General features: G+C 40.3%; 1 protein-coding gene across 4 annotated transcripts in view; it reads left to right on the top strand.

The window, feature by feature from the left end:
- The window catches only part of LOC140731727 (adenine phosphoribosyltransferase), a 40,506-nt gene that overhangs the window by 4,435 nt on the left and 8,631 nt on the right, over positions 1 to 27,440 (top strand). The window contains exons 2-4 of one of the 4 annotated variants that reach the window (XM_073053453.1): positions 1,974 to 2,057; positions 21,607 to 21,730; positions 24,123 to 24,216. In XM_073053453.1, coding sequence (XP_072909554.1) covers positions 21,608 to 21,730; positions 24,123 to 24,216 — 217 coding nt within the window. In that variant the 5' untranslated portion in view covers positions 1,974 to 2,057; position 21,607. Of the gene's footprint in view, positions 1 to 1,973; positions 2,058 to 7,111; positions 7,271 to 19,383; positions 19,599 to 21,606; positions 21,731 to 24,122; positions 24,217 to 27,440 lie in introns of those variants that run through there. The other 3 variants (XM_073053451.1, XM_073053452.1, XM_073053454.1) reach the window with 3 other exon arrangements.

Below are 27,440 nucleotides of genomic sequence, written 5' to 3'. Positions count from 1 at the left end.
GACTCCATTTCGACAATTAAAGCCCTCATTGTGTGCCGATTAAAGCGAAATGACAGATTAAAGCCTCGAACCGAAGTCAAAAGTCATATTTTATTTCCAAGATGTTCTCAGAGTTATTAACAGTAGAAGGTAGGAGCTGATAGAAGTTGCTATTGACCAAGAAGCTCTGCAATGAATGGCTGAGCTAGATGTCTGCCAGGTAATCAAGACTGTGCTCTTTGGATAAACAGAAGGAGGGAAGAATGTACAACGTGTGAGCAAAAAAAGGGCTTGACTGAACTGGATCAAGGATGAAGAATCTTGTTACAAGAATATTTAGACAAATGGAATACAGAAAGCTATCCAAATGATGTTTGTAAGTGTATTTCTAAATGGGTTGGGGAGATTTCTATTTCTGGGGGATAACATATACTGTGGGATTAAAATGGCGAACATGGGAACAAGAGGAAGCCATTCAACCATTCAATGCCATCTAATAAAGTTATGTTTAACTTGATGACTAACTACACAAATCCCACCTTTCCCCCATAACCCTTGACACTGGCATACAAAAATCAATCAAGCTTGGGCTCAAATATGAGCGGGCATCAGATGCAGGAAAAGACACAGGGTAATAGAGACAAGGGCACAATGGAGTCAGTCTTCACTGAGATAACAGGAACGGAGAGAGTGTGTGAACGGCTGTGAAAATGGGCAGGACAGCATATAAGAAATAGAAGATTCAAGGAGGACAAGGTCAAAGCACTGAAAAAAGAAGCAATTCGAAAGAATAGAGAATCTGTGACAGTCACAAAGAAATATATTTCTTCAAAAATTTGGCTGACTGAATAAACATAAGAGAAATTCAGTGCTGAATGTTGAGTCTTGTCAGAGACAGTGGCAACAGGATACATACAATGTCAAATGCTACGAAAACAGGAAGGAAATTACTGGAAATAAATGATGAAAACAGGTTTATTTCTTCTAATTATGAGGGGGTACGATATTTCTTTATTGATGACCAGAAAATATTATTTATACAGTGTATATGCCTAGAAGTAGATTATCTACAAATAGTATTCTACATGATATTCAGAAGATATTTTTTGTTCATATGTTGAATTTACATCCAAGTTAGATATATCCAATATATGAAGAAAAAATGGGTAAGTTAAATGAGTGGGTTTAATTTCCAGTAATACTACTACACTGGCCACTTAAGCATAAGAGAGGGTAATTGTTATAGATGAAAATTTTAAACAAAGAATGTTTTCTTTTCTCTCCATCACTGAATATTACTGTTTTGATTTGTTGCCACAATTATATACAGAACAGGTTCTGAAATATAGTCTCATAAAAACCAGTTGGACTTCTGTTAGAGTCAGTGACCTACAAAATGCAATAATTGTGTGCGAGCCAACCAGCCAGTTAATTAGACAAAAACTCAAGCGCTAATCCGATTTACGCAAATTCCTTTCAAGTCTTAATTTAATCACTTCAGTTTATTGGAACTTGGACATGACCACACTGCGATCAGCAGCATTTTCATTCTCAACTAGTACATGGCTCATGTGACTGAAAGGGAATGAAAATGATTCCAAGGCTTTCTCTAACTGCTTGGTCATAGGGACACATCCTAGGAATACAGCTTGGGGTGTTCCGAATTTCGGAGTTCAATTCTGGCACTGTTCTGTAAGGAGTCTCTGTAAGTCCTCCCTGTGGAATGCATGATTTTCCCCCTGGTGCTCTGGTTTCCTCCCAAGATGCACTGGGTAGGTTAATTGGTCATTGTAAGTTGTCCCGTGATTAGGTGAGGGTCAGTCAGGGTTGTGGGGTTGCTGGGATGGCATGGCTCAAAGGGCACACTCTGTGCTGTATCACTAAATAAGTAAAATAACCAGCAGAATAAGGGTAGCAGGTGTCCAACAATACACAAGGTAGAGCTTGTTACTGCAGTATTGGAGTAATAAGAATTGATTTGGATGATTTTCCAGTGTCCCTGATGACCATAACTGCAGGAAGGGCAGCCAGCTGCAGCTTCTAACAATCCACATTGAGCTGGATCTGGAACTCTTGAGGTAAGACTCTTGGCAGTGTGGAGGATCGAGGGATCTCAGTGTCCAAGTCCATAGGACACTTAAAGCAGCAGCACAGGTTGACTCTGTGGTTAAGAAGGCATACGGTGCATTGGCCTTTATCAATCGTGGGATTGAGTTTAGAAGCAAAGAGCTGATGTTACAGTGATATAGGATCCTGGTCAGACCCCACTTGGAGTACTGTGCTCAGTTCTGGTCGCCTCACTACAGGAAGGATGTGGAAACTAAAGAAAGTGTGCAGAGGAGATTTACAAGGATATTGCCTGGATTGGGGAGCAGTGAACTTGGCCTTTTCTCCTTGGAGTGACGGAGGATGAGAGGTGACCTGATAGAGGTGTATAAGACGATGAGAGGCATTGATTGTTTAGATAGAAAGAGTCTTTTTCCCAGGGCTGAAATGACTAGCATGAGAGGGCACAGTTTTAAGGTGCCTGGAGTGGTGAGTGCGTGGAATGGGTTACCATCGACGGTGGTGGAGACGGATACCATAGGATCTTTCAAGAGCTCCATGTACCTATCCAGGAGTCTTCGAAAAATAGAGGGCTGTGGGTAACCCTAGGTAATTTCTAAGGTAACGACATGTTTGGCACAGCTTTGTGAGCCAAGGGGCCTGTATTGTGCTGTAGGTTTTCTATATTTCTAACTCCACATCATTCAGGAGGTGATAGATAGGACATGTAGAGAGGTCGGTACAGGGCACAGGAAACTGGGTAACAGTCAGGAAGGGGAAAGGGGTTAAGGAGCCATTGCAGAGTACTCCTGTGGCCATCCCCCTCAACAACAGGTATATCACTTTGGATACTGTTGGGGGTGAGAGTGGGGTTGACCTAACAGAGGAAAGTCACAGTGGATGGATCTCTGGCACTAAGCCAGGCTCTGCAACTCAGAAGGGAGGGTGGCGGGGGAGAAGAGGTACTCTGTGGTGTTAGGTGTTGTTAGTTAGGGGAACAGACAGGAGGTTCTGTGGGTGAGAACGAGATTCCTGGATGGCATGTTGCCTCTTGGGTGTGAGGGTCCGGAATATCTCGAATCAAGTCCTCAGCATTCTTAAGCAGGAGGGTGAACAGCCAGAAGTTGTCATCAATGTAGGTACCGATGACATAGATAGGATGAGGGACGAGGTTCTGTGCAGGGAGTTCAGGGAGATTGGTGCTAAGTTAAACGGTAGGTTGTGATCTCAGGATTACTACCTGTGCCACGTGCTAGTGAGGCCAGAAGTAGGAAGATTATATAGTTTAGTATGTGGTTACGGAGATGGTGTAGGAGAGAGGGCATAAGATTTTTGGATCATTGGGCTCTCTTCCAGGGAAGGTGGGATCTGTACAGAAGGGATGGTTTGCACCCAAACTGGAGGAGGACTAATATCCCAGGGGGAAGGTTTGTTAGTGCTGCAAGGTGTGGTTTAAAGTAGAGTTGCAGGGAGATGGGAACCAGAGTGCCAGAACAGTTAGTGGAGAGGTTGTGGAGGCAGATGTTCATAAGACCTCAGACAAAGTTAGGAATCAAAAGGATGAGCATGGTGTGACTAGTGTACTGAACTGTGTATACTTCAATGCAAGAAGTATCGTAGGAAAGGCGGATGATAGGACTGAAGATGAGATAGCTGGTTTACAAACAGAGGCTATGTGTAGTGAGGAGACGCTGTTGATAGGGCAAAATTGCAGTCAAAAGGATGAGTTGCAGCATAAAAGGCGGACAAAATCAAAAAGGGTGAATACAGGACTGAAGGAGTTATATTTGAATGTGCGCAGTATTCAGAATGAGGTATATGAACTTATAGCACAGTTGCAGATTGGCTTGTATGATATTGTGGGCATCACTGAATCATAGCTAAACGAAGATTATAGCTGGGAGCTTAATGTCCAAGGATACACATGGTATCAAAAGGACAGGTAGGAACACAGAGTTGCTCTGTTGGTAAAAATTGAAATCAAATCATTAGAAAGAGGTGAGTTAGGGTTGGAAGGTGCTGGATCATTGTGGATATAGCTAAGGAACTGCAAGGGTGAAAAGAACCTGATGGGAATTGTATACAGACCCCAAACAGTAGTAAGGATGTGCTCTACAAATAACAACTGGAGATAGAAAAGGCATGTCAAAAGGGCAAAGTTACAATAGTCATGGGGGATTTCAATATGCAGGTAGATTGGGAAAATCAGGTTGGTACTGGATTCCAGGAGGGGGAATTTCTAAAGAGACTACAAGATGGTTGAGCCCACTAAATGATATGCTATTCTGGATTGGGTGTTGTACAATGAACTAGAATTGATTAGAGAGCTTAAGATAAAGAACCTTTAGTGTAAGGTGATCATAATATAATCAAATTCACCCTGAAATTTGAGGAAGAGAAGCTAAAGTCAGATGTATCAGTATTACAGTGGAGTAAAGGAAGCTACAGAGGCATGAGAGTGGAGTTGGCCAGAATTGATTGGAAAAGAACACAATTTCTGGAAGCAATTCAGAAGGCACAGCATATATACAGTACATACCAAAGAGGAGGAAGTATTCTAAAGGCAAGATGACACAATTGTGGTTAACAAGAGAAGTCAAAACCAACATAAAAGCCAAAGAGAGGGCATATAATAGAGCAAAAATTACTGATAAGTTAGAGAATTGGGCAACTTTTAAAAACCAACAGAAGGCAACTAAAAAGTCATTAAGAAGGTAAAGATGGAATACAAAAGTAAGCTAGCCAGTAATATTAAAGAGAATACCCAAAGTTTCTTCAGACACATAAAGTGTAAAAGAGAGGTGAGAGTGGATATCGGACCGCTGGAAAACAATGCTGGAGAGGTAGTAACGGGGGAGGAACTGAATAAATATTTTGTATCAGTCTACACTGTGGAAGACACTAGCAGTATGGTGGAAGTTCCAGGTGTCAGGGGTCATGATGTGTGTGAAGTTACCATGAATAGAGAGAAGGTACTTGGGAAGCTGAAACATCTGAAGATAGATGATTCACCTGGACCAGATGGTGTACACCCCAAGCTTCTGAAAGAGGTGACTGAAGAGATTGTGGGGGCATTAGTAATGATCTTTCAAGATTACTAGCTTCTGGAATGGTTCCAGAAGACTGGAAAATTGCAAATACCACTCCACTTTTCAAGAAGGGAGAGAGGCAGAAACTCTAGACCAGTTAGTCTGATCTCAGTGGTTGGGAAGATGTTGGGGTTGATTGTTAAGGATGAGGTCTCAGGGTATTTGCAACCATATGATAAAATAGGCCGTAGTCAGCATGATTTCCTCAAGGGAAATTCTTGCCTGACATATCTGTTGAAATTCTTTCAGGAAGTAACAAGCAGGATAGACAAAGGAGAATCAGTTGATGTTGTGTACTTGGATTTTCAGAAGGTCTTTGACAAGGTGCCACACATGAGGCTGCTTAACAAGCTACAAGCCTATGGTATTACAGGAAAGATTCTAGCATGGATAAAGCAATGGCTGATTGACAGGAGACAAAGAGTAGGAATAAAGGAGAGTGGTGAATCTGTGGAATTCTTTGCCACAGGCAGCTGTGGCAACCAAATCTTTATGTGTATTTAAGGCAGAGGTTGATAGATTCTTGATTGGTGAGGGCATGAAGGGATACAGGGAGAAGGCAGGAGATAGGGGCTGAGAGGAAAATAGGATCAGTCATGATGAAATAGTGGAGCAGATTCAATGGGCCAAATGGCCTAATTCTGCTCCTGTACCATATGGTCTTATGGTCTTATACTGCATTGAACTTCTAACTCAGCTGGTTTCCAGTCCATTCAGCTCAATTGGCCAACTATTGACTGCAAAATCATCAGAAAATTAACTGTGCAAAATTAATTAGTCACTATGCCCGGGACTAGTAGTGTTGGGACTGCTACTTTTCACGTTATATATTAATGATCTGGATGATGGAACTGTGTGCTTTGTGGCCAAGTTTGCAGATGTTTGCAAACGTAGGTGGAATGGCAGGTAGTGTTGAGGAAGCAAACAATCTGCTGAAGGACTTGAACAGATTAGGAGAATGGGCAAAAAAGTGGCAGATGGAACACAGTGTAGGGAAATGTATGGCCTTGCACTTTTATAGAAAGACTATATAAGAAAGACTTTTATAGAAAGACTAGCATAGACTAGTTTCTAAACAGGGACTGAAATCTGAAATCTGAAGTGCAGAGGGGACTTGGGAGTCCTGCTTCAGGATTCCCTAAAGGTTAACTTGTAGGCTGAGTCGATAGTAAGGAAGGCAAATGCAGGCAGACTAGAATATTAAAGGAAGAATGTAATGCTGAGGTTTCATAAGCAATGGTCAGTCCACATTTGGAGTATTGTAGACAGTTTTGGGCCCATAACTAAGAAAGAATGTTCTGGCATTGGAGGTGATCTAGAGGAAGTTTATGAGAATGATCCTGGGAATGAAAGCATTAATGAAGAGAATATGATATCTCTGGGCCTGTATTCACTGGAGTTTAAAAAACTGAGGTGGGATCCCATTGAAACCTATTCAGTATTGAAAGGTCTAGATAGAGTGGATGTTGAGAGGATGCTTCTAATAGTGATAGAGTCAAGGACCAAATGGCACAGCCTCAGGATACAAGAGCATCCCTTTAGAACAAAAACGAAGAGGAATTTCTTTGGTCAGAAGGTGGTGAATCTGTGGAATTCATTGCTACAGAAGCTATAGCAATCAATTCATTGGTTACATTTAAAGCAGAAGTTGTTAGGTTCTTGATTAGTAAGGCCATCAAAGGTTACAGGGAGAAGTCAGGAGAATGGGGTTGAGAGGGAAAATAAATCAGTCATGATTGAATGGTGGAGCAGACTTGATTAGCCAATGGCCTAATTCTGTTCGTAAGTCTTATAGATTTATGTAACAAAACAAAATCAATTAGACATAGAATTGTACATTTTGACGATCAGGTTAGCTGGGAAATTTCCACAGGTACACAGTCTGCAGTTCGGTTTGAAAGCTTTACAGAACACATAGAATTAGTTAATTTATCAAGATTTCCTTGCCTCCCCCCCCCCACCCTCTCTGTCTAACTGTGACAACTGCTCAAAGGTTAACAAAATAAAAAGGGAGACAAAGTCCAAAGTAGCAGAACTGAAAAACTCTGAGAATAGAAGCTTCAAATAGACAACAGACTGTAAATTGAACTTTCCTCTAGGGAAGTGTTTTTAAAACTGGAGAAATACCTTTTGAGAATCAGCCAGCATTCAGAAAGGTAAATCTTTTTTTTGTTATTTTGTTCACTTGAGTACAGATTGTTTGAACATTTCACAAGGGAAAAAGCTAACAGAAAGCAGTCTGCCTTCAAATATTCTGGGCTGTGATTAGGGAAAAGTTTTTTCCCCATTGTGTTTCCAGTTACTTTGTGTTATTGTCTTTAAATCAGTAAGGAATGCTTTTGTGTATTGTTGCTTGGAATTTTCGTGTTACTCCACTGAGGATCAACATAACTCTAGAAAAACAGTGTAAATGTGTAAAAAATGTAATTCATGCCACCCTCCCTCAAGGCTGTTAGTTCTTTTAATATCACCAGCTGAATGCCTGCAAGAAAATGATTCTCAGGGTAGTGTATAGTGACAAGTACATACTTTTGTGTTGATATTGGGTTTGATTACCATGAAGTTCTAAACTCAAATGAAGACTTTAAGCCCTATCAGATATAAATAGCCATGAGTACTCTCAACAAAGAGAGATAATGCTGTAACTACCTACTTTTCAAAAGTTAGTTCACTTCACTCTTTATTCTCCATGGTGAGTTTAGCTGCCAATACCCATTATTTGAACAAGGTCCCTCCCCTCCTTATGAAGGAGGTGATACCTCCAGCTAAGAAAGTAGTTTAAACACAGTTCACTTATTTTTAGTGATACATGACAATCCAGACAAAACTCTAAAAATGCATTTAAAACTCAGAGGATTTTATCTTGACAGCATTTCCAAATTACAATTTCTAAAGCATAAAGGTTTTTCAAACCACAGGTACAATCCCTATAAGCTAAAATAACATACCAATGATGCAGAGAAATGAATTATCCAACACAGAAATCAAAGGCAGAGGAATAGATTCTTCACTCCATCTTCCTATCATTTTTCTTGATGTTGTTTAACCATTCTAATAAGCCTAAACTGCTCTCTACATTTATACTGTTTTTCTGCCAGTTGTGTGACTTCACATGTAAATGATATTTTTTCAGATATCCTTTTTACACAGTCTAAAAGCTTCTTGGTGAGACAGTTCCCAGATTCCCACAATTAATGTTGTGAAGCTGACTCTTTGAGCATACAAACTTTCCAATAACAGATCAGTCATTTGACATGCTAAGTGATATTGTATTATCAATCTAGTCAGCAAGTTTTCTTGAACTAAATAACTTAACTGGTTTGAAACATGCCCAATTCAATAACCCATTATCTTACACAACAACTCTTGAGAAATCAGTCCAGTTGATTTCAACTGTTTGCAACTGTAATTGTTTGCAAAGCTGTCCTTTTGACTTCAAACTGACTATTGTTTGTCATGTATATTAAGAACTGAAGGCTGGCTCCCTTTTACAACAAGAAGCTAAACAATCAATATTGGTTGAAAGTGTAACTTAATCAAAAACAACACCTTGATTTCTATAAGTGTCAGCTGCTGCGTTTAGAAAGCTGAGCTTAGCAAAAAACGAAGTGGCCCCTGCCCAGGAAGCAAATATCCATCAGACTTTGATAATAAGTTTATTTTGAACATTCTGAACTTTAAGTGGCGTCCCTCCATTCCCTTCATATTAATCCATCTATCTAGAAGTCTCTTGAACTTTACTAAACTGCCTACCCTGATAACCAATTACCACTCGTTGCGTAAAAATATTGCCCCTCACATCACCTTTAAACAATCCCCTTATAACTTCAAGGCATATCCTCTAGTGTTTGCCATTTCTACTTTAGGGAAAGAAATATCTACATTATCTATGCTTCTCATAATTTAAGAAAAAGTATCAGTTCTTCCCTCAGCTTCCAATATAGTAGGGAGAACAACACAAGTCGTATCATAGATCCAACTCTAACTTTCAGTGCTATTTGTGTGGAGTTTGCATGTTCTTCCAGTGATCACAGCCTCCCCAGCCCTTTACATTTCCTGTCCAGCTGGCTTTACTTTATACTTTCCAGCTATCCTTCTGTGCCTCACCCTGAAGTCTTCTCCCTTCCTTTCCAGTCCTGCAGAAGAGTCTCAGCCCAAAACACTGTCTGTTTATCATTTCCACAGATGTTGCCTGATCCATTGAGTTCCTCCAGCATTTTGTGCATATTGATTTGGATTTCCAGCATTTGCAGAATTTCTCATGTTTACAAGCAGATTTTGACAGCCCGCTCCGATTCTCTCCCCCACCCCAAAGATGTATACTTGTTGAGTGAATCAGCTCCTGTAAATTTCCCTGGTTGTAGTATTGATGATAAGGGAAATGGAGGTTGTTGTTAATGGGCATGCATTAGGGTTAGAGTAAGAAAGAATTGGGTACAGGGACAAGCTGGCATAACCTCAATGGGCCAAACGGACTCCTTCTACATTATAAGGACATACGAGATAGGAAATAATGAAGAATAACAGACAGTACAACAGAACTGTAACTTCTGCATCAGTTAGAGTCATAGGGTCGTAGAAAAGCATAACACAGAAATAAGCCCTTTGGCCTGTCCAGTCTGTGCCAAACCATTTCAACTGCCTACTCCCATTGAGCTCTCCATTCCCCTACTGTTCATGTACCTATCCAAACTCCTCTTAAATGCCGAAATCAAGCTCACATGCTCCACTTGTGCTGACAGCTCATTCCATACTCTCACAACTTTTGGGTGAAGAAGTTTCCCTTATATTCCCTTTAAACCTTTCACTTTTCGCTTTTAACCCATAACCTCCAGTTGTAGTTCCACCCAACCTCAGTGGAAAAAGTCTGCTTGCATTTACCCTATCTATACCCCTCATAATTCTGTGTATCTCTATCAACTCTCCTCTCAATCTTCTATGTTCCAAGGAATAACCTAATCTTTTCAGTCTTTCCATATAACTCAGGTCCTCCAGACCTGGCAACATACTTGTAAATTTTCTCTTTAAACCTTATTTACATCTTTCCTATAGTTAGGTGACCAAAACTGCGTATGATACTTCAAATTAGGCCCCACCAATGTCTTACACAACCTCAACATAACATCCCATCTCCTGTATCCAATAAATGGCCAACGTGAAGTTCATGGCATGCAGTATTCAGACCAATATAATTCTTGGAAAGTGATGGAAGGAATCTTCATGAAACCTATGGAGGGGCCAAAAGTTGTAAGTGTACGTTCTGAACTATGATAAGGAATCATCAGTACTGATGTGTAACTTTATAAGCAAAGGTTCCTGAATGAAATCTCTTCGTCTACATACATGGATTTTTTTTTTCCAGTGTTATACTTTTACATGAATTCTTACACCTAAGATGTTATGTATTTCAAATACTGGGAATCGTGAAGAGACCTCTTGGTGTTTGCAAAATTCTATTCTGAAGCCTGGAATGAGCGTGGAAGTATTTTAAAACTGTTTTGTCTTGCTGTGGATAGTGTTTATACATTTCTACTTGAGAACAATGTTTATTGTGCATTAAATGTGTTCTTCAGTGGGAATATAACCAAGTAAGTATTCATATCTGGAAATCAATTCAGGAGGATAGTTTTAAGGAATAATAAAACTATTACATTTGGGCCTCTGAAAATCAGTACCAAATATGATTATTGTATCAAAGATATCAAGATTGTCATTTACTTGTAGCCCTGATTTAATTTCAAGTATAGGTGAATTGCAAAATTTCCTTCAAATGTGGAATTGTTGAAATTAAACTTGACTATTAAAGAAACTAGTAAATAAATGTGTCTTTATACCTTGAAGATTTTGAATCTGCTTTCATTGGTTACTTGTGTTTTAAGACATCGGTTCCCTGTAGAATCATAGTCAAAGAAAAGCACAGCACAGCAATAGGTCCTTCAGCCCATCTAGTCTGTGCTAAACCATTTCAACTGCCTATTCCCATCGACCTGCCCTGGGACCAGCGCCCATCATACTACTACCATCCATGTACCTATCCAAATTTCCCTGAAACATTGAAATTGAGCTTGCACGCATCATTTATGCTGGCAGTTCATTCCACAATCTCATGACCCTCTAAGTCAAAAGGTTTCCCCTCATTGTCCCCTTAAATTTTTCACCTTTCACGCTTAAACCATGACCTCTAGTTGTAATCTCACACAACCTCGGTGGAAAACGCCTGGTTGCATTTACCCTATCTAAACCCCTCATAATTTTGATAACCTCTATCAAATCTTCACTCTATCTTCTACATTCCAAGGAATAAAGCGCTAACCTATTCAATCATTCCTCATGACTCACCTCCTCCCCAGCAACATCCTTGTAAATTTCCTCTGTCCTTTTTCAACCTTATTTACATCTTTCCTGTAAGTAGGTGACCAAAACCGCATACAATACACCAAATTAGGCCTCACTAAAGTCATATACAATTTCAACATAACATCCCATCTCCTGTACTCCATACTTTGATTTATGAAGACCAATGTCCCATAAGCTTTCTTTACGACCCTATCTACCTATGATGGCACTTACAATGAATTATGGACATGTATTCCCAGATCCCTTGTTCTATCACACTCCTCTGTACCCTACTGTTCACTGTGTGAGACTTACCCTGGTGGGTCCTACTGAAGTGCAAAATCTCACACTGATTCCATTAGATTCCATCGGCCATTTTTCAGCCCATTTTTTCAGCTGGTCCAGATCCCTCTGCAAGCCATGATAGCCTTACTCACTGTTCACTACACCACCAGTCTTGGTGTCATCTTCAAATTTGCTGATCCAGTTAACCACATTATCATCCAGATCATTGATATAGATGACAAACAAAAAAGGGCCCAGCACCGATTCCTGTGGCATTCCACTAGTCACAAGCCTCCAGTCAGAGAGGCAACCAACTACTACCACTATCTGGTTTCTCCCACAAACCCAATGTCTAATCTAATTTACTACTTCCTCTTGAATGCCGAGCGACTGAACCTTCTTGACCAATCTCCCATGTGGGATCTTGTCAAATGCCTTGCCTCCATGTAGGCAATATCCACTGCCTTGCCTTCATCATCTTTCCTGGTAACTTCCTCAAAAAACTAAAAAATTGGTTAGACATAACCTACCATGCACAAAGCCATGTTGACTATCCTTAATCAGTCCACATCTATGCAAATACTCATATATCTGGTCCCTTAGAGGACCTTCCAATAACTTTCTCATTACTGATGTCAGGCTCACCGACCTGTAATTCCTTGGCTTATTTTTAGAGCCTTTCAACAATATTAGCTATCATCCAATCCTCTGGTACATCACCTACCCCAAAGGTTGATTTAAACATCTCTGCTAGGGCCCCAAAATTTCTGTAGCTCCCTCCTGCAGGATCCAAGGGAATGCCGTGCCAGGCACTGGGGACTTATCCACCCTAGTTTACCACCAGACAACAAACACCTCCTCCTCTGTTATCTGTATAGGGTCCATGAAGTTGGTGCCATTTTGCCTCACTTCTATAGACTCTATGTCCGTCTCCTGAGTAAATACAGATGCAAAAAAATTCATTTAAGATCTCATGCATCTATTTTAGCTCCAGGGATGGATTACCATTCTGTTCTTCCAGAGGACCAATTTTGAACCCTGCAATCCTTTTGCTCTTAACATACTGTTTCTGTAGAATCCCTTAGGATTCTCCTTCATCTTGTCTGCTAAGGTAACTTCGTGCCTTCTTTTAGCCCTCCTAATTTCATTCTTAAGTGTTCTCTTGCAGTTCTTGTACTCCAAATATATATTTTTTTCTCTCTGGTGTTAAGTGAACAACACAAGGAAAACATTTGCCTTTTTAAAGTAAGTAACTTAACAGAAGAGGTTTGCCAAGTATTATTGCCAATTCTATCTGATGAATGCAAAGCCACTTAAGAATTGGATTTAATGCTCTTCTGTTTCTGCCATTTGAGATGAATGAACAAAGACCCAAAAAACCAAAAAGCTGCAAGTATAAAAAAAACTAGACTTAAGAATAGAAAATCCTGAAAATATTCAGCAGGTTCAAAAAGTATCAATTGACAGGGGAGAAGAGTTGGTGTTTCAGAACAATAACCTTTCATCAGATAAATAACTGCAGTTTAATTAGTGACCAGTTACATCTTAAGGGAGTCAAACTCAAATTTATTAGCAAACTTCCAGAAATCCAGTATGGATGTAGTACAATAAACAGAAAAAAACATTCATTTTCATAAGTTGCTACTGTTCTGCAAAAATTTAAAGGTGGAAGTCCTAATGCAGGATTTGTTATAGAATTTTGCTTTTACCCGCTGAGCTAATGTGTTAGCTAAATGATGAACAACTTCTAAGATCTAGTTCAAAGCATCACAAATCAGGAGCAGATTTCCTTTTGTTTCACTGAAGTAGCTGGAAAACCAAAGGTTTTCCATTTTGCGCATGTGATCCACTTTGACAGAATTCCCTTTTCGTGGTCCGTGCAGGTCCTGCCATTTGCCTTCACAGCGAATATGTAAATCTAACTCTTCATGGACGTAAAGGTTTTTCTAAAGATGATCTATATCTGCCACGTGTATATTATGTTTTGTAACTTCAAAACTTTAAATTAATTCAAATGAAAATGCAAGGAGTCTGAAAATACAGATGTAGTTTTAGTTTACTTTAAGTGAGGCATGCATCTATCAAATGGTAGCACAATGATGTATGCACTTAATGTATTTTTACATATAACCCGTAATGAATTATTTAATCAAACAAGAATGCTTAATCAAACATGTATATATACATACATTCAAGCTTATTCAATATTATTGAAATATTTAAAAAAAACAGTATACATCAAAAGGTAAAATAGAATAAAATGCATAATTTTACTTCAGATCAAATCAGCGGGAATTATTTTGGAAACAGCCCACAAGTGTTGCTATGCTTTCATTGTCATCTTAACGTACTCACAACTTATAAATGGCTAACCCTAACCCAGATGCCTTTGGAATATTGGAGCAGACGGAAGCACCTGTACAGCACTGATGTGGTCATAGGGAGAACGTACAAACTCCTTACCGACAGCTGTGGGAATTGAGCAGCAATCGGTGATTGTTGGTGACATAAAATGACATGCTAACTGCTACGATATCACACCATCTCCTACACTCCCATGGGAAGAGGATCTTCTGCCTCATCGTATCGAAGAATATACAGACTCCAAGTCGTGACCCCATCTAGTACAAGGAACAGAACATCACCCCACGTGCACATCCCCTTACTTCCAACACACTGACACCTTTACATTTTGAGGGCTGTGCACACTTTGTCATAAAAGATAATTCTAGGAGAACGATTGACATTTCTATTGTGCCTTGCACTGAACACTTCACAACCAGCGATGTGATTTCAAAAGTGCAGATAGCACTTTTATGGAACAGTAAAGCAGCTGATTGATGCCCAGGAGAAGGCCACAAACAACAAAATGAGAGAAAATATGTGGTCTATATTGTGATGATCATTGTAGAATAAATATTGGTCAGCGCACTGTAGATAAACCCCTTAACTTTTTCAGAAGTGTATCATGGGATCAAAGTGCATCATTCTCTATTTGAGAAATAGAGCTAGAGGGAGAGGGAGAGGTAGTGTGTGTGTGTGTGTGTGTGTGTGTGTGTGTGTGTGTGTGTGTGTGTGTGTGTGTGTGTGTGTGTGTGTGTGTGTGTGTGTGTGTGGGTGTGTGTGTGTGTGTGTGTGTGTGTGTGTGTGTGTGTGTGTGTGTGTGGGTGTGTGTGTGTGTGTGTGTGTGTGTGTGTGTGTGTGTGTCTCTGAGTCTCTGACTCTGTCCATCACCCATCATGCAGGTCATGTTCTGTTCTCATTGCTACCGTCAGGAAGGACATACAGGAGCCTAAAGGCACAATCTCAGTGATTCAGGAACAGCTTCTTCCCCTTTGCCATCTGATTTCTGAATGGGCATTGAACCCATGAACACTACTTCACTGCTTCTTTTTCTTTTTTTGTAGAGATCTATTTTTACTTTGACACGAAAGATTCTTTTTCTGTTGATCAATGTCAAAACAGCCAAATTAAATCCACTGTGATTCAATGTTGTAAAACAATAAAACATGAAAACTTCTGTTTTTACAACATTGAATCACAGTGGATTTAATTTGGCTTTTTTGACACTGATCAACAGAAAAAGACTCGTGTCAAAGTGAAAACAGACCTCTACAAAAATTTTAATATATATATATATACTTACTGTAATTCAAGCTGTTTTTCTATTATTATGTATTGCATTGTATTGTTGTTGCAAAGACAACAAGTTGCACGACATATGCCGGTGATATTAAACCTGATTCTGATTCTGAGTATCTACGTGGTTGGAAATAGCAATGGATAGGTTTTCCAGTCATGGTAACAGCCATTCTGTCACAACTCAATATTATTAATCATAAATCATAGAGCAGTTTGTGTACCTACATAGGCGGTTGAGTGCAGACATAGAAAAGTGCTTCTGATTTGCTCTACTCCATTGCATCAAAATTTGTGGTGAAGCACACAAAGTTGGGTCCCTTCTGTATATTTTTCCCTATTTCTTGTTTTGCACAGTCTTTTCCTTTCCATTCTTGAATAATTTAAGTACAATATATGTTCTATATGCTGTACAAAGCTACATGCCAATGTTGCTGCTGCAAATTTGTCATTTTATCTGTATATTTGTGCATTTAGCAATAAACTTGGGGACTTGATTTTCTTTCTATTAATTTAGTACACACAAAACCATGAACATTTGGAACATCAGATGTGGAAGTGACCTATACCACCACACTCAAGTCAGCTCTGTGTGCTAAGGCAAGGATTCTTTATCTAAAAAACACAAAATGCTGGCAGAACTCAGCAGGCCAGACGGCATCTATGGGAGGAGGTAATAACGACGTTTCGGGCCGAAACCCTTCATCAGGAGGGATGAAGGGTTTCGGCCCGAAACGTCGTTATTACCTCCTCCCATAGATGCCGTCTGGCCTGCTGAGTTCTGCCAGCATTTTGTGTTTTTTATTTATTTCCAGCATCTGCAGATTCACTCGTGTTGCCTTTGGATTCTTTATCTGTTGGCTTAAGAATGTATAGCACTACTTGTTATTCTCACAAGTCTCAGGTCTCTGTAGAGCAGGAGCTCCCATCTGGGGTCAACGGATCTCTCGGTTAATGGTATTGGTCCATGGCATAAAAAAAGTTGGGAACATCTGCTCTAGGGAATATTATGCTAAAAAGTCTTTAATCACCTAAGGCATCCATGCAACAGGCCAGCAGTGTACAGTCAGCCTGGATGTCCCTCATGATTCCCATAATTGATCATATTAGCCTTGAATGTACTTAGAATGGGTATCCACAACCCTCTGGAGTGGAAAATTCCAAGGATTTGCACTCCTCTATAGGTGAGAGAATTCCTCCCTATCATAGTCCTAAATATATTGAGATATTGCCCCCTACTGGTAGCCAAGGGGAATAGCTATTCAACATCCTAAAGATGAGCTTCATTTTCGTATGTGCAGTACATCGAAACATAAAGTGAAATGTGTCACTTGTATCAAATCAATTCAGCAATTATTATGCTGGGCAGCCTGTAAGAGTCAACATACGATGACCACAATTCACCACCCCTAACCCGTACATCTTTGCAATGTGGGAGGAATCCAAATCACCTGGAGGAGACCCACACGATCACGGCAAGAACGTGCAAACTCCTTACAGACAGCGAGGGAATTGAAAGCCAATCTTACAGCTGGTGCTGTAGCAGCATTACGCTAACCACTATGCTTCCATGCATCCCTTACTGTTAAAACCATTCAGAATCTAGTATTTTTCTAATGTTCCTTTTTCTTCTACACTCCTTAAGACTGAGACTCTCTCTCTCTACTCAATCCTACCTCATAGAACAAAGGATGTCAACCCAAGAAACAATTTATCAAACCATTGTTGCACAGGCCCTAAGGAACACATAGTTATAATTTGACATCCTCCACCTCATAGTGTTTGGCCCCTGGCTCTATGTGCTTGAGGTTTGTTGTTGGTTTCTGGGTGAGAGTATTGGCTTTCTGGTCGTACATACTTCATCACTGAGTTCGATGGAGCTCTCAGATGTCAATGTAATGACTGAAGAGCGCTAATCACTTGGGCCAGACCATGAAAATCGGGGCCATGTTTTCAGTGAATCTTGTAATGAGATCCCTATTTGTAAAGTATACCAGGTGGAGATGACAAATGCTATCTCTCATGTCTATTAGCCCAGAAAGAAAATTTCAATCCTACATCCTCACTGACAGCGGAACCACTTTCCATTACACTGGACAACAAAGATTTTGTTTCTTGAATACATTTGGGTGTATCTTATTGATTTGGGGCTGCTGATCACGAAAATTGCTATGAAATTTCCCTATCACGCACCATTCTTTGAAATCGCCCATATTTGTTATTTCAATTCATAATTCAAGTCTGAATATTGATGCCAAGGTTAAGGAAGGCATTTTTGTTGGTCCACAAATCAACAGGTCATCAAAAACAGACAATTTGAAGAACTTTAATCATGTGGAAGCCATTCAAGGATATTGCTGAACAAGTTTCTTGGCAATTACAGAGCAGCAAACTACATGCAGCTGGTTGACAACATGCTTCAAGCATAAGACCATAAGACCATAGGACATAGGAGCAGAATTAGGCCATTCAGCCCATCAAGTCTGCTCACCATTCCATCATGGCTGATCCTGGATCCCATTCAACCCCATACTCCTGCCCTCTCACCATATCCCTTGATGCCCCGACCAATCAGGAATCTATCAAATTCTGCTTCAAATATACACACGGACTTGGCCTCCACAAAACCATTAAGTGCAGAATGTCACTAAAGATTCATTTTCTACATTCCCATTTCTACATCTTCCCTGCAAATCCTGGCGCTGTCAATGACGAGCACGGTGAAAAGTTTCACCAGGACATGGCAGTCATGGAGAAATGGTATCAGAGCAACTGGAATCCATCAATGCTGGCTGATTATTGTTGGACACTAGAGCGAGAAGCCTGAGACAATGAGTACAAATGAAAATCATCAGAAACATATTTTTAGCTTAGTTGAACTAATGCGAAGCATCAGCACCATTATGCAATGAAACGCATTATATTCAATGAAAGTTAATTTCTTATTTCTCCAAATTCCTACATGATACAAGTTGTCTGAAATTATATTTGTATTCAGCTTCAAACGGAGTATCATAAAAAAATCTGAGGAAGCAAAACTTGCAAAAGAAAATTGCTGGCCGGTATTAACAAAGCAATTCAGTCAAATACATGAACAGCTCAAATCTTGTTTTTTCCCTTTTGCACAGATTTTTTTTTTGCGACTTGCGGTTATTTGTTATGCCTGCACTGTGTTGTTGTCACAATACCATAAACTTCAGTGACAATAAATGTGATTTTGATTCTAATATAACATTAAACAATCAATACATATACCAGTGTTGTTGAGGAAGATTATAAATCAATCATATCTATTGTACCCTGAGCAGTTTCCAGTTTCTCAGCATCAGGTAGAGTTGACAGAGCAGATATCTCTCAGTTCCAGTGACCTGGAGTCAGTCCCAAAATCTGATGCTGTCTGAGTGGAGTTTAGACGCTCTATTCTTCCCTAACTGAGTGAGTGTCCTCGCACATCCTAAGTATGTCCAGGTTGATCAGTGAATTAACTGCTGTAAATGTCCTTAGTGTTTTGGTGGGTGATAGAATCCGAAGAGGATTGATAGGGGATTACGGTATATATTACAAGGAAAATTATTTGAGGAAAGGGATTGGTCTGAAAATTGGCATAGACTTCATTGGCCAAAATAGTCTTCTATTTCATAAGAAAATAGGACTTGTGTCTCAAATCTCTGGTAACAACAGAATATGCTGTGCAATGCAAATTATTCACATTGCAATGCTGTAAGATTAGACTTGCGAAAACTGATCACAAGCTGAAATCATTTGAAATATTACAAAATCTAGATTAATTATTGAAACCTCAATTTCTGTACTCTGTCCAGCTTGATATTAAGAAGCTGCAGAAAATTGGATTTAAGATTATTTTCATTATTATTTTTAATAGCCAGGACAGTCTTGGTTAACTTCAAGGTCTATTTTAGATTTCATGGGTGGAGCAAATCTATTTTTGCAGCTGACCCTAAGATTACTAACCACTTATGCAAGCATTATTGCAGCAGCTCCAAGGCACAGGAGACAAATCGACCAAGTAATAGATCCATTATTTCTTTAATCAAAATTGGAGTCCTGCTCTCAGTTTTAGCATTCAAGTGTGGTTAGTATTAAAGTTGCAGAAATGGATTTCACTGAAGGGAAATTATATTTTCCAAAAATTTGAAGGGGAATCAAGACAGAAGGTTGAAATACGAGGAGCAGCTCCCAAGGAAGAGAAGGAGGAAGGAGTGGGTATGTCTGGGACAATTATCACATGTGCAAACCTCAAAGACAGAACCCCACTGACAGTGGATTGAGATTTCACATGCTAATTGTGGGAGGACTCAAAACCAAAGCAACTGTGTATTTTTGTGTGCATTTGGTGCCTATTGACACGTGGTTGACTTCAGATTTTACTTTGACCTAAATGCGGGTAAATAATCTTGTCTGGGAAAGAGAGTGTTGTAGCATATAAGAGCAGCAATTAAGAAATTCAGTTTTCTCATCATTTTCCATTTAAAGTTAGATTATTAGAAGTAGTTAAGGTGGAGGTAGGCAATAACTTTTTGGGGGATTATAGGATCATAGGGCATTGGGAACTAGCACAGAAAAGGACGAAGTCTGTGTGAATCCACTATCGCACTATCATCACTAGCACAGGCTTGAGGGGAAGGTGGCCAACACCTGCTTCTGCTTTCATGTGTCTTGTGTTCTAAATCTGAAAGGCTGCACGGACTGATGAACCAATGTGGACATTGCACTTTTTATTTCACCTTTTGCAGATATTAGCATGGTATTTATACAGAATTTTGAATAAATACAAATATTCCATTTATTTTTGGCTACAGAAACAATGGTTTAAAAAGACCCAGAGCACATGAGGGAAATATGATTTGTTGGGGTGCAGGCTTGCGTTTGTGGGATGTGTGGGGGTTAGTGTTAGGGATGGGGTAGGGTTGAGGGTTGGCGGTAAGAGGCTGTGGTAGACTTGGCTGGGCAAAGGGAGTGGGGCCTGCTGGGAAGAAAGAGTGGAATGCTGCGGGGAGAAAGGGCCTGGTGGGAAAGGGAGAAGGGCCTGGTGGGAAGAGGGAGTGGGGCCTTGCAGAGAAGGTTTTTGCATGGTCTGCTTGAGGACAGCTGTTCTGCAGCATTATATGATGTACAGGGCCTACAGGATAGGATGTACCTACAGGATAGGATGGGCTACCCCTACAGTTGGTCTGCCTGGGGGAGGCTGGTTCTGTAGTGGGGGATGTACAGGGCTGTTCAGGAAGACATAACTTCCCTTTTTCATGTAATTTTCAGTGATCTCCTTTGTATCTGGATGTGTCCGGAATCCCAGTCTAGATTAAATTTATAGGGAACAGTCATATTCTCAATGGTCTCATTTGATAGATCCAATTAGTACTATTAGGCCTAGTTATCTAGCTTAGTTTTAACCATTTGGGGTGTAGGTTTTGTTTTTGGCCTAGTTCTTAGGCTTTGTTTCAAAGAGGACATAACTTCTTACTTTGTGTAGTTTTTGGTGATCTCTTCCGTATCTTACAAAAAAATCCTACAAAAATTAGTGGATACGGCCCAGTACATCCCAGGAAAGGCCTCCCAACCATTGAGCACGTTTATATGAAACACTGTTACAGGAAAGCGGCATCCATCATCATGGACCCCACCACCCAGGACATGCTCTCTTCTTGCTGCTGCCATCAGGAAGAAGGTATGGGAGCCTCAGGACTCACACCACCAGATTTCAGAACAGTTACCACCCATCAACCATCAGGCTCATGAACCAAAGGGAATAGCTTCACTCAACTTCTCTTCCCCCCATCATTGAAATGGTCACACAACCAATGGACTCACTTTCAAGGACTCTTCATCTCATGTCCTTGAGCTTTATTGCTTATTTATTTATTATTTTATTATTTCTTCTTTTTGTATTTGCAAAGTTTGGTGACTCCTGCGCTCTGGTTGAACGCCCCAGTTGGGCGGTCTTTCTTTGATTCTGTTATGTTTATTATTCTATAGATTTATTGAGTATGGCTGCAAGAAAATAAATCTCAACATTGTATATGGAGACATATACAGTATGTACTTTGATAATAAATTTACTTTGAACTTTAAAGTATAAGTAATACATTTAAGGGGAGGGATGAAGGGAAGGAGAGTTTCTGAAGCTTAAACATCAGTGTAGACTTCCTTGGATTGATTGGCCTTGTTTCTGTGCTGCGTTTCTTACATAATTTTACATTGTTTCTCTCTCTAGAATGAATGTATTGACTATCCCAGCAGAGCGTGCCAAAGGATGGTACCTAGCTTTAATGGCACCCAACATCAAGGGCCCATCATATGCCTGGCTTGATCCTTCCAGACTCTATTGTAACCAACAGGTTAGTTAACTCAATAACACATGGTCTATAACAACTAAACACCTTTATTGATGTGGAATTTTGTGACCAATGCAGTACAGTATAAAAGTAATCATAGATCATCAGACATTGACCCTTTCACAGCAAAGGAAGACTACAGTTATTGAAATACTCAGGTTAATCTCATACTTTAATTTGTATCTTTTTTAAGGTAGACTGTTAGTTTATTTTCGGTTTTTTACTATTGTCTAGCTATAATAAATATCGTTTAGATATGGATCAGTGTGAATCACACAGAGAGCGTAAAAGCTGAGCAGGATCTGCCCAATTTTAACCTGTGCCTCCCTGCAGAAACAGTGAATGAGTCCCACCTGGGCAAATTCATCAGGAGCTGGATAATGCCCAGAAAAGACCTGACAAAGTAAATCCAACCTCACATTCTAGATAATATCCTTCTTTTATTTGCTTATCTTGCTAAAATGGACAATTTCACATTATCCTATTTACCAGACACACAGACTTTTTCTAGCTTGGTAGCTTCCTTATGTCCTTCTATTGTTCTCAGGTGCAGGTTCTTAGTCCCACACCTAAATCTTCCTTGACTGGGCTTATCCTTAACAGCATAACAGAGGGGCAACCCCCCTATATACCACTGAAGAGTTCCCCACCACTCTTTCTTACTGGTTGGCTGATTGCCAGTGTCCACTCCGAATTCTTGTAACTCACATGCGCGCACACACACTCCTTTTTACTAATTATTGTGAACACTTGCCATTTTCTTCCACTATTTGAGAAGATTGTGAGATCTCTACTGCCATTCCACCAATTCATTATTGCTGGGTAACCGAGGTGTCCACCCAGTTGGAAAGGTGATTCGCCCCCTTTTAGTTTTCCTTTGAAATGAATAAAATCAATAATATCTCGCAACATAGAACAGTACAGCACAGGTACAGGCCCTCCGGCCCACAATGTTGTACCTAATCAAATAAATTATTAATCAAGTAGCCAACTAAACTAATCCCTTCTGCCTATACAATTTTTATATCCTTCCATTTTCCTGTCATTCGTGTGCCTATCTAAACATCTCTTAGAAGTCCCTGATCCTTCACAACCCGAGGCAACACATTCCAGGCACCCACTGTTTTCTCTGTAAAAAACTTTCCCCTCACATCTCCTTTGAAATTACCCCCTCAGGGAGCCGTCTGGTATTAGACAATTCAACCCCAGGAAGAAGATACTATCTGTATACTCTATATATGCTTCTCATAATCTTACTAACCTCTATCAGATCTCTCCTCAGCCTCCACTGCTCCAGACGAAACAACCCAAGTTTGTCCAAACTCCTGTACTTTTAGACAAAGGCAATCGGTGTCCAACATTAGAGGGATGTGTTTCATTTGAACTTTCCTAGTCAGACTCGTCCACCATGATTTCAGAAAAGTGATCTTAATGTGGTTTCTTTCCAGTTTATACAGTTCTTCTTCTGATGTTGGGATGGTAGTGTTAGAACAGTCTCCTCAACCTTCACTAATGTTCTTACTTGTCCTTGATTTGACTGAATAATGAAATTACCCAAAGGGTGAACCAATTTCTCTTCCTATCTATAAGCACAAGAGATTCTGCAGATGCTGAAAGTCTTGAGCAACATGTACAGAGTGCTGGAAGAATTCAGCAAATCAGGCGGCATCTATACTTAGTTACGTACTGCCTGTTACACAGCTGGCGTTTAGGGTAGCAATGGAGGTCCTCCATTCTCAGCAGCTTCCTCCCGGTTTTCACTACTGTCAGTCATGCAAGTCCCAGGTGGAGACTCAGGAATACTGTCACACTCAGATGTAGAAGGATTCTTCACTGCTGTTTCCGTAACAATTTTGTTTTACCAGTCAGGGTTGTTAGCCCTGAGCTGAACCCCCTGAACTGACAATTTTGTTTTACCAGTCAGGGTTGTTAGCCCTGAGCTGAACCCCCTGAACCTGGAGGGCCAGTGGACCGCTCTAGTCAGGCCTGTAGCCTTTGACCTGTTTGGCATGGGTGACCCTACCAAGAGCCAAAGCATACAGCCTTGACTCCTTACAACATAGCTCTCTGGGCCTTTGAGGCACGCAAGCCTCCAAACCACGATAGGGTTGTGGTCCTCTTGGAATCAGGCAGCATCTACGAAGGGCAATAAACAGTTGATGTTTCGGGCCGAGACCAGACCATTGATGGTTTGTTCTCCTCCATAGGTGCTGACTTGTTGAGTTCCTCCAGCATTTTGTATATCTGTTTCTATCCATCTCCACAGCCACTGTGTTGGGAGATTATCATCTTAGTATTCCTGTGAAAAGCACAATATAAATATAATAATAACAAATTTAATATTTGTTTCATGTTATGGATGGTGATTTAAGTGTTGTTTTTCTTCTTTTTAAAGGCCTTTAAGGACTGCGTTGAAGACTTGATCCAACCATTCCAAAATGACACCATAGACCTCGTAGCTGGAATAGATGCCATGGGTTTTATTTTAGGTATGTCTGTAATCTGATCCATTGGTTCTGTATAGGTTTCTGTAAGTGATAACATCTCCACAGTATAAAATTCAGTGCGTTTCTTGCCAACGTTAAACTAGCAGCACTGACACCAGATCAGTTGCCAAGGTAATTGATTAATTAAGGCTCAGCTTCACAAGTTTTTGTAGCTTTGAAGCAACAAAGAACTCCCAGGGTGCCATTGATTGACAACAAGTTGCTTGGTGAAGGCATTGTTTACACCCAATGATGAACAGCCCTACTGGATTCTGTTATTTTTCCCTCACAGTTTTAAAGGTGGAATTATTTAGGTGTCCCAGTGATTGACAGCTTGGAAGCACAAATTCGCACTGTGAGAGGTAGATGCGGCAAAACAGTAACAAAGTGTTTATGCCAGCTGGCTGTGAAACAGCTTCACTCAAGACAAAAAGACAGGCAAGTTGATTATATCTACCGGTAGTTATTCACAGAGAACATAAGAAACATACCTTATCAGTAGTCTGATGGAAAGTCATCAACCAGAAGCGTAAACTCTGCTGCTGGTATTGCCTAACCTCCATGGCTACCTCCAGCAATTTTCTTTCTTTCAGATTTCTAGCATTATTGGATTTTTTGTTTGTTTGAAACCTATATTCTGTTCATTGATATTGGTATAGTCAACCACTTACATTCAGACAGCAGTCATACAAACAGCCTGACCAGGGAAGTTTGCAGTGTCTCCTTCCTAAAAGATATAGCTGAATTAACTAATTTAAACAATAATCCAGCAGTTTTCATCCAGCTTTAAGAAGGGGCCCTTGGCCTGAAACATCCAATGTTCTCTCTCCCTCTCTCTCTTTTAACTTGCTGGGAGCTTCTAGCATTATAATTTTAGCTCAAAGCTTGTCCCTTTCATGTGCCAAGACTGTAGATGAGCAGATTGACTGAACTTGATACAACCGGTTTGGAATCCAGGACTGCTGAGCCTGCCCCGAGGTTCGTGATTGCATGCCCTGTGGCCTTTACTCCACTATGTGCTGAACTGACGCTGAGGCTGTGGGCCTGCTCTGGGCCTCGTACCTGAGGACTCCCTTTCATCCTGAGTGCTACTTGCTTACATTTATTGTGCTTCCCCCCCCCCCCCCCCCCCCCCACACACACACATTAGGTGTTTGTTGGTTATTTTTTACTGGATACTTTTCTGTTTCTTTGTTTGGCTGCCTGTAAGGAGACAAATCTCAAGGTTGCATAATGTATATATACTTTGATAATAAATGGATTTTGAACTTCAAAGTTCATTTTTATACCATATTAAGTCAACAATTTACATTGAAATGCAATTTTAGCATAGTAAAACATTCCAGAATTTTTTGCTGGAGAGGGCCTAGGTTACATTTTACAGTGAGCCACAAAGGAGACATCAGGAGAGGCAATCTAATGCTTTGTTAAGAAGGCAGATTTTAAGCAGGAAGAGGTATGCTAGTAAACCTTGGATGGTTGGAGCTTGCTCTAGTCGGTGAGCCCATAGAAAACCTTTGGCCAGGATCGCAACCTCTTTAAGTCTCCATAAAGGTGTGCACAGGAGGTCTTCAAACTCCATGCTCAAGTATCCAGAGAATTAATTTCCAGAGAATTAATTATGTTCTCCCATTATCTGCTTATAAGACTTATGTCTGATTTAAGTATCTGTTCATCACTGTCTGGTTAAAAATAAATGAACAGTTGTACCATCCATTTCCCTTAGCAAAGATAAGAATGGGCTCAATAGCACTTTTGTGTTGAGTATGGGCAGTGAGCCAAATAGACTCGTTCTGCACTGCTGGTCTCTGGTCCTTTCATTCCATTAAACCTCCCATTCATCAATGTTATTATTAATATAAGGTTAAATTAAGTGCCGTGGCCGCCTGGAAAAAATATTTTTGGAATGATAGAGCAAGTACAGTACTTGCTTAAGTAGAGTTTGTCCTTATTCCAGTGGCTTAATCCCAATTTCATTTCTACCCTTTGAAAGAAGTTGGATTTGAGGATTGTAATAACTGGTATGATTAAGTTTGCACATTTGCTTGCTGGAAGTATATTAAAATTCCTTGTTGATTTGGTTTCTAAGCTCAACCTTCTTGGCTGAAAATTTTATCTGTCTAATTTTAGAATAGTAAACCAATGCCACTTAATCTCATTATTAGGATATCAGATATAGTAGTCATGTTCCTAATAGATACCAAATGCACTGAAACACTGTGGGTGCAATACCATTCATTCATTCTGACGATGATCCCACAACTACAGGCAATAGATGCATAAAATTTTGATCTACACATTGGACCAAATCACAGGTTCAAGATATTGAACACGTGATAGTGTCACGTTCCCGACTGTTGATTCCTTATATTCTCCTAATTCCCTTTTCCCCGTTTTCTCCCGGGCTCCTTGATTGCGACGCACCTGATTCTCATCTAAACCTGCAGCACAAATCCCCCGGCTTTGCATCCACACATCGCCAGATTGTTGTTTCAGCCAGTGTGGTCATTCACGTTCCTGGCCACTTAGTATTCTAAGTTTTACTTCAGTACTGAGGTTTTCCTGTGTAACTCTGTCTCTCCGTGTCCAGATAAGTATTGCCTGCTGCCTGCATTTCCATTTGCCGTTCAGCTCCAGCAACGCTCCGTGTCTAGATAAATGATTGCTGGCCGCCTGCCTTTCCATTCATTCTCCTGTTTGCCATTCAGCTCCAGCCTCGCTCGCTCCCCGGCCTTCCCTGCAACCGTTAATAAACACCCTTTAGATTACTCTGCCTCCGAGTCAGTGTCTTGTGTTTGGGTTCACCCGCTCTCTGCAACAGATAGCGGTCAAAGCACCATCAGAGGTTCATGAATACTGATCTTTTCATTTTTCTGTTGAATAATTTCATCCATAATTCATTGGAAATTCATTGAAAATTTATTTATTTTATTTAGAGATACAATGCGGAATAGGCCTTCTGGCTCTACACACACCCCAGCAACCCCTGACAACCCCAATTTAACACAACAGTTTACAATGAGCAATTAACCTACCTGGTATGCTTTTGGACTGCAGGAGGAAACTGGAGGACCTAGAAGAAACACACACCTTCCACACAGAGGACGTACAGACTCCTTACAGGGGATGCCAGGATTGAACTCCAAGTTCCAATGCCCCGAGCTGTAATAGTGTTGAGCTAACCACTACACTAAATTTTCTTCAGTCATTTATGAGCTAGAAGACAA

Source organism: Hemitrygon akajei, chromosome 8, assembly GCF_048418815.1.
Source record: "Hemitrygon akajei chromosome 8, sHemAka1.3, whole genome shotgun sequence".
NCBI classification, from domain to species: domain Eukaryota; kingdom Metazoa; phylum Chordata; class Chondrichthyes; order Myliobatiformes; family Dasyatidae; genus Hemitrygon; species Hemitrygon akajei.
Note: the sequence above shows the minus strand (reverse complement) of the source record. Positions and strands in the feature narration are given on the sequence as shown.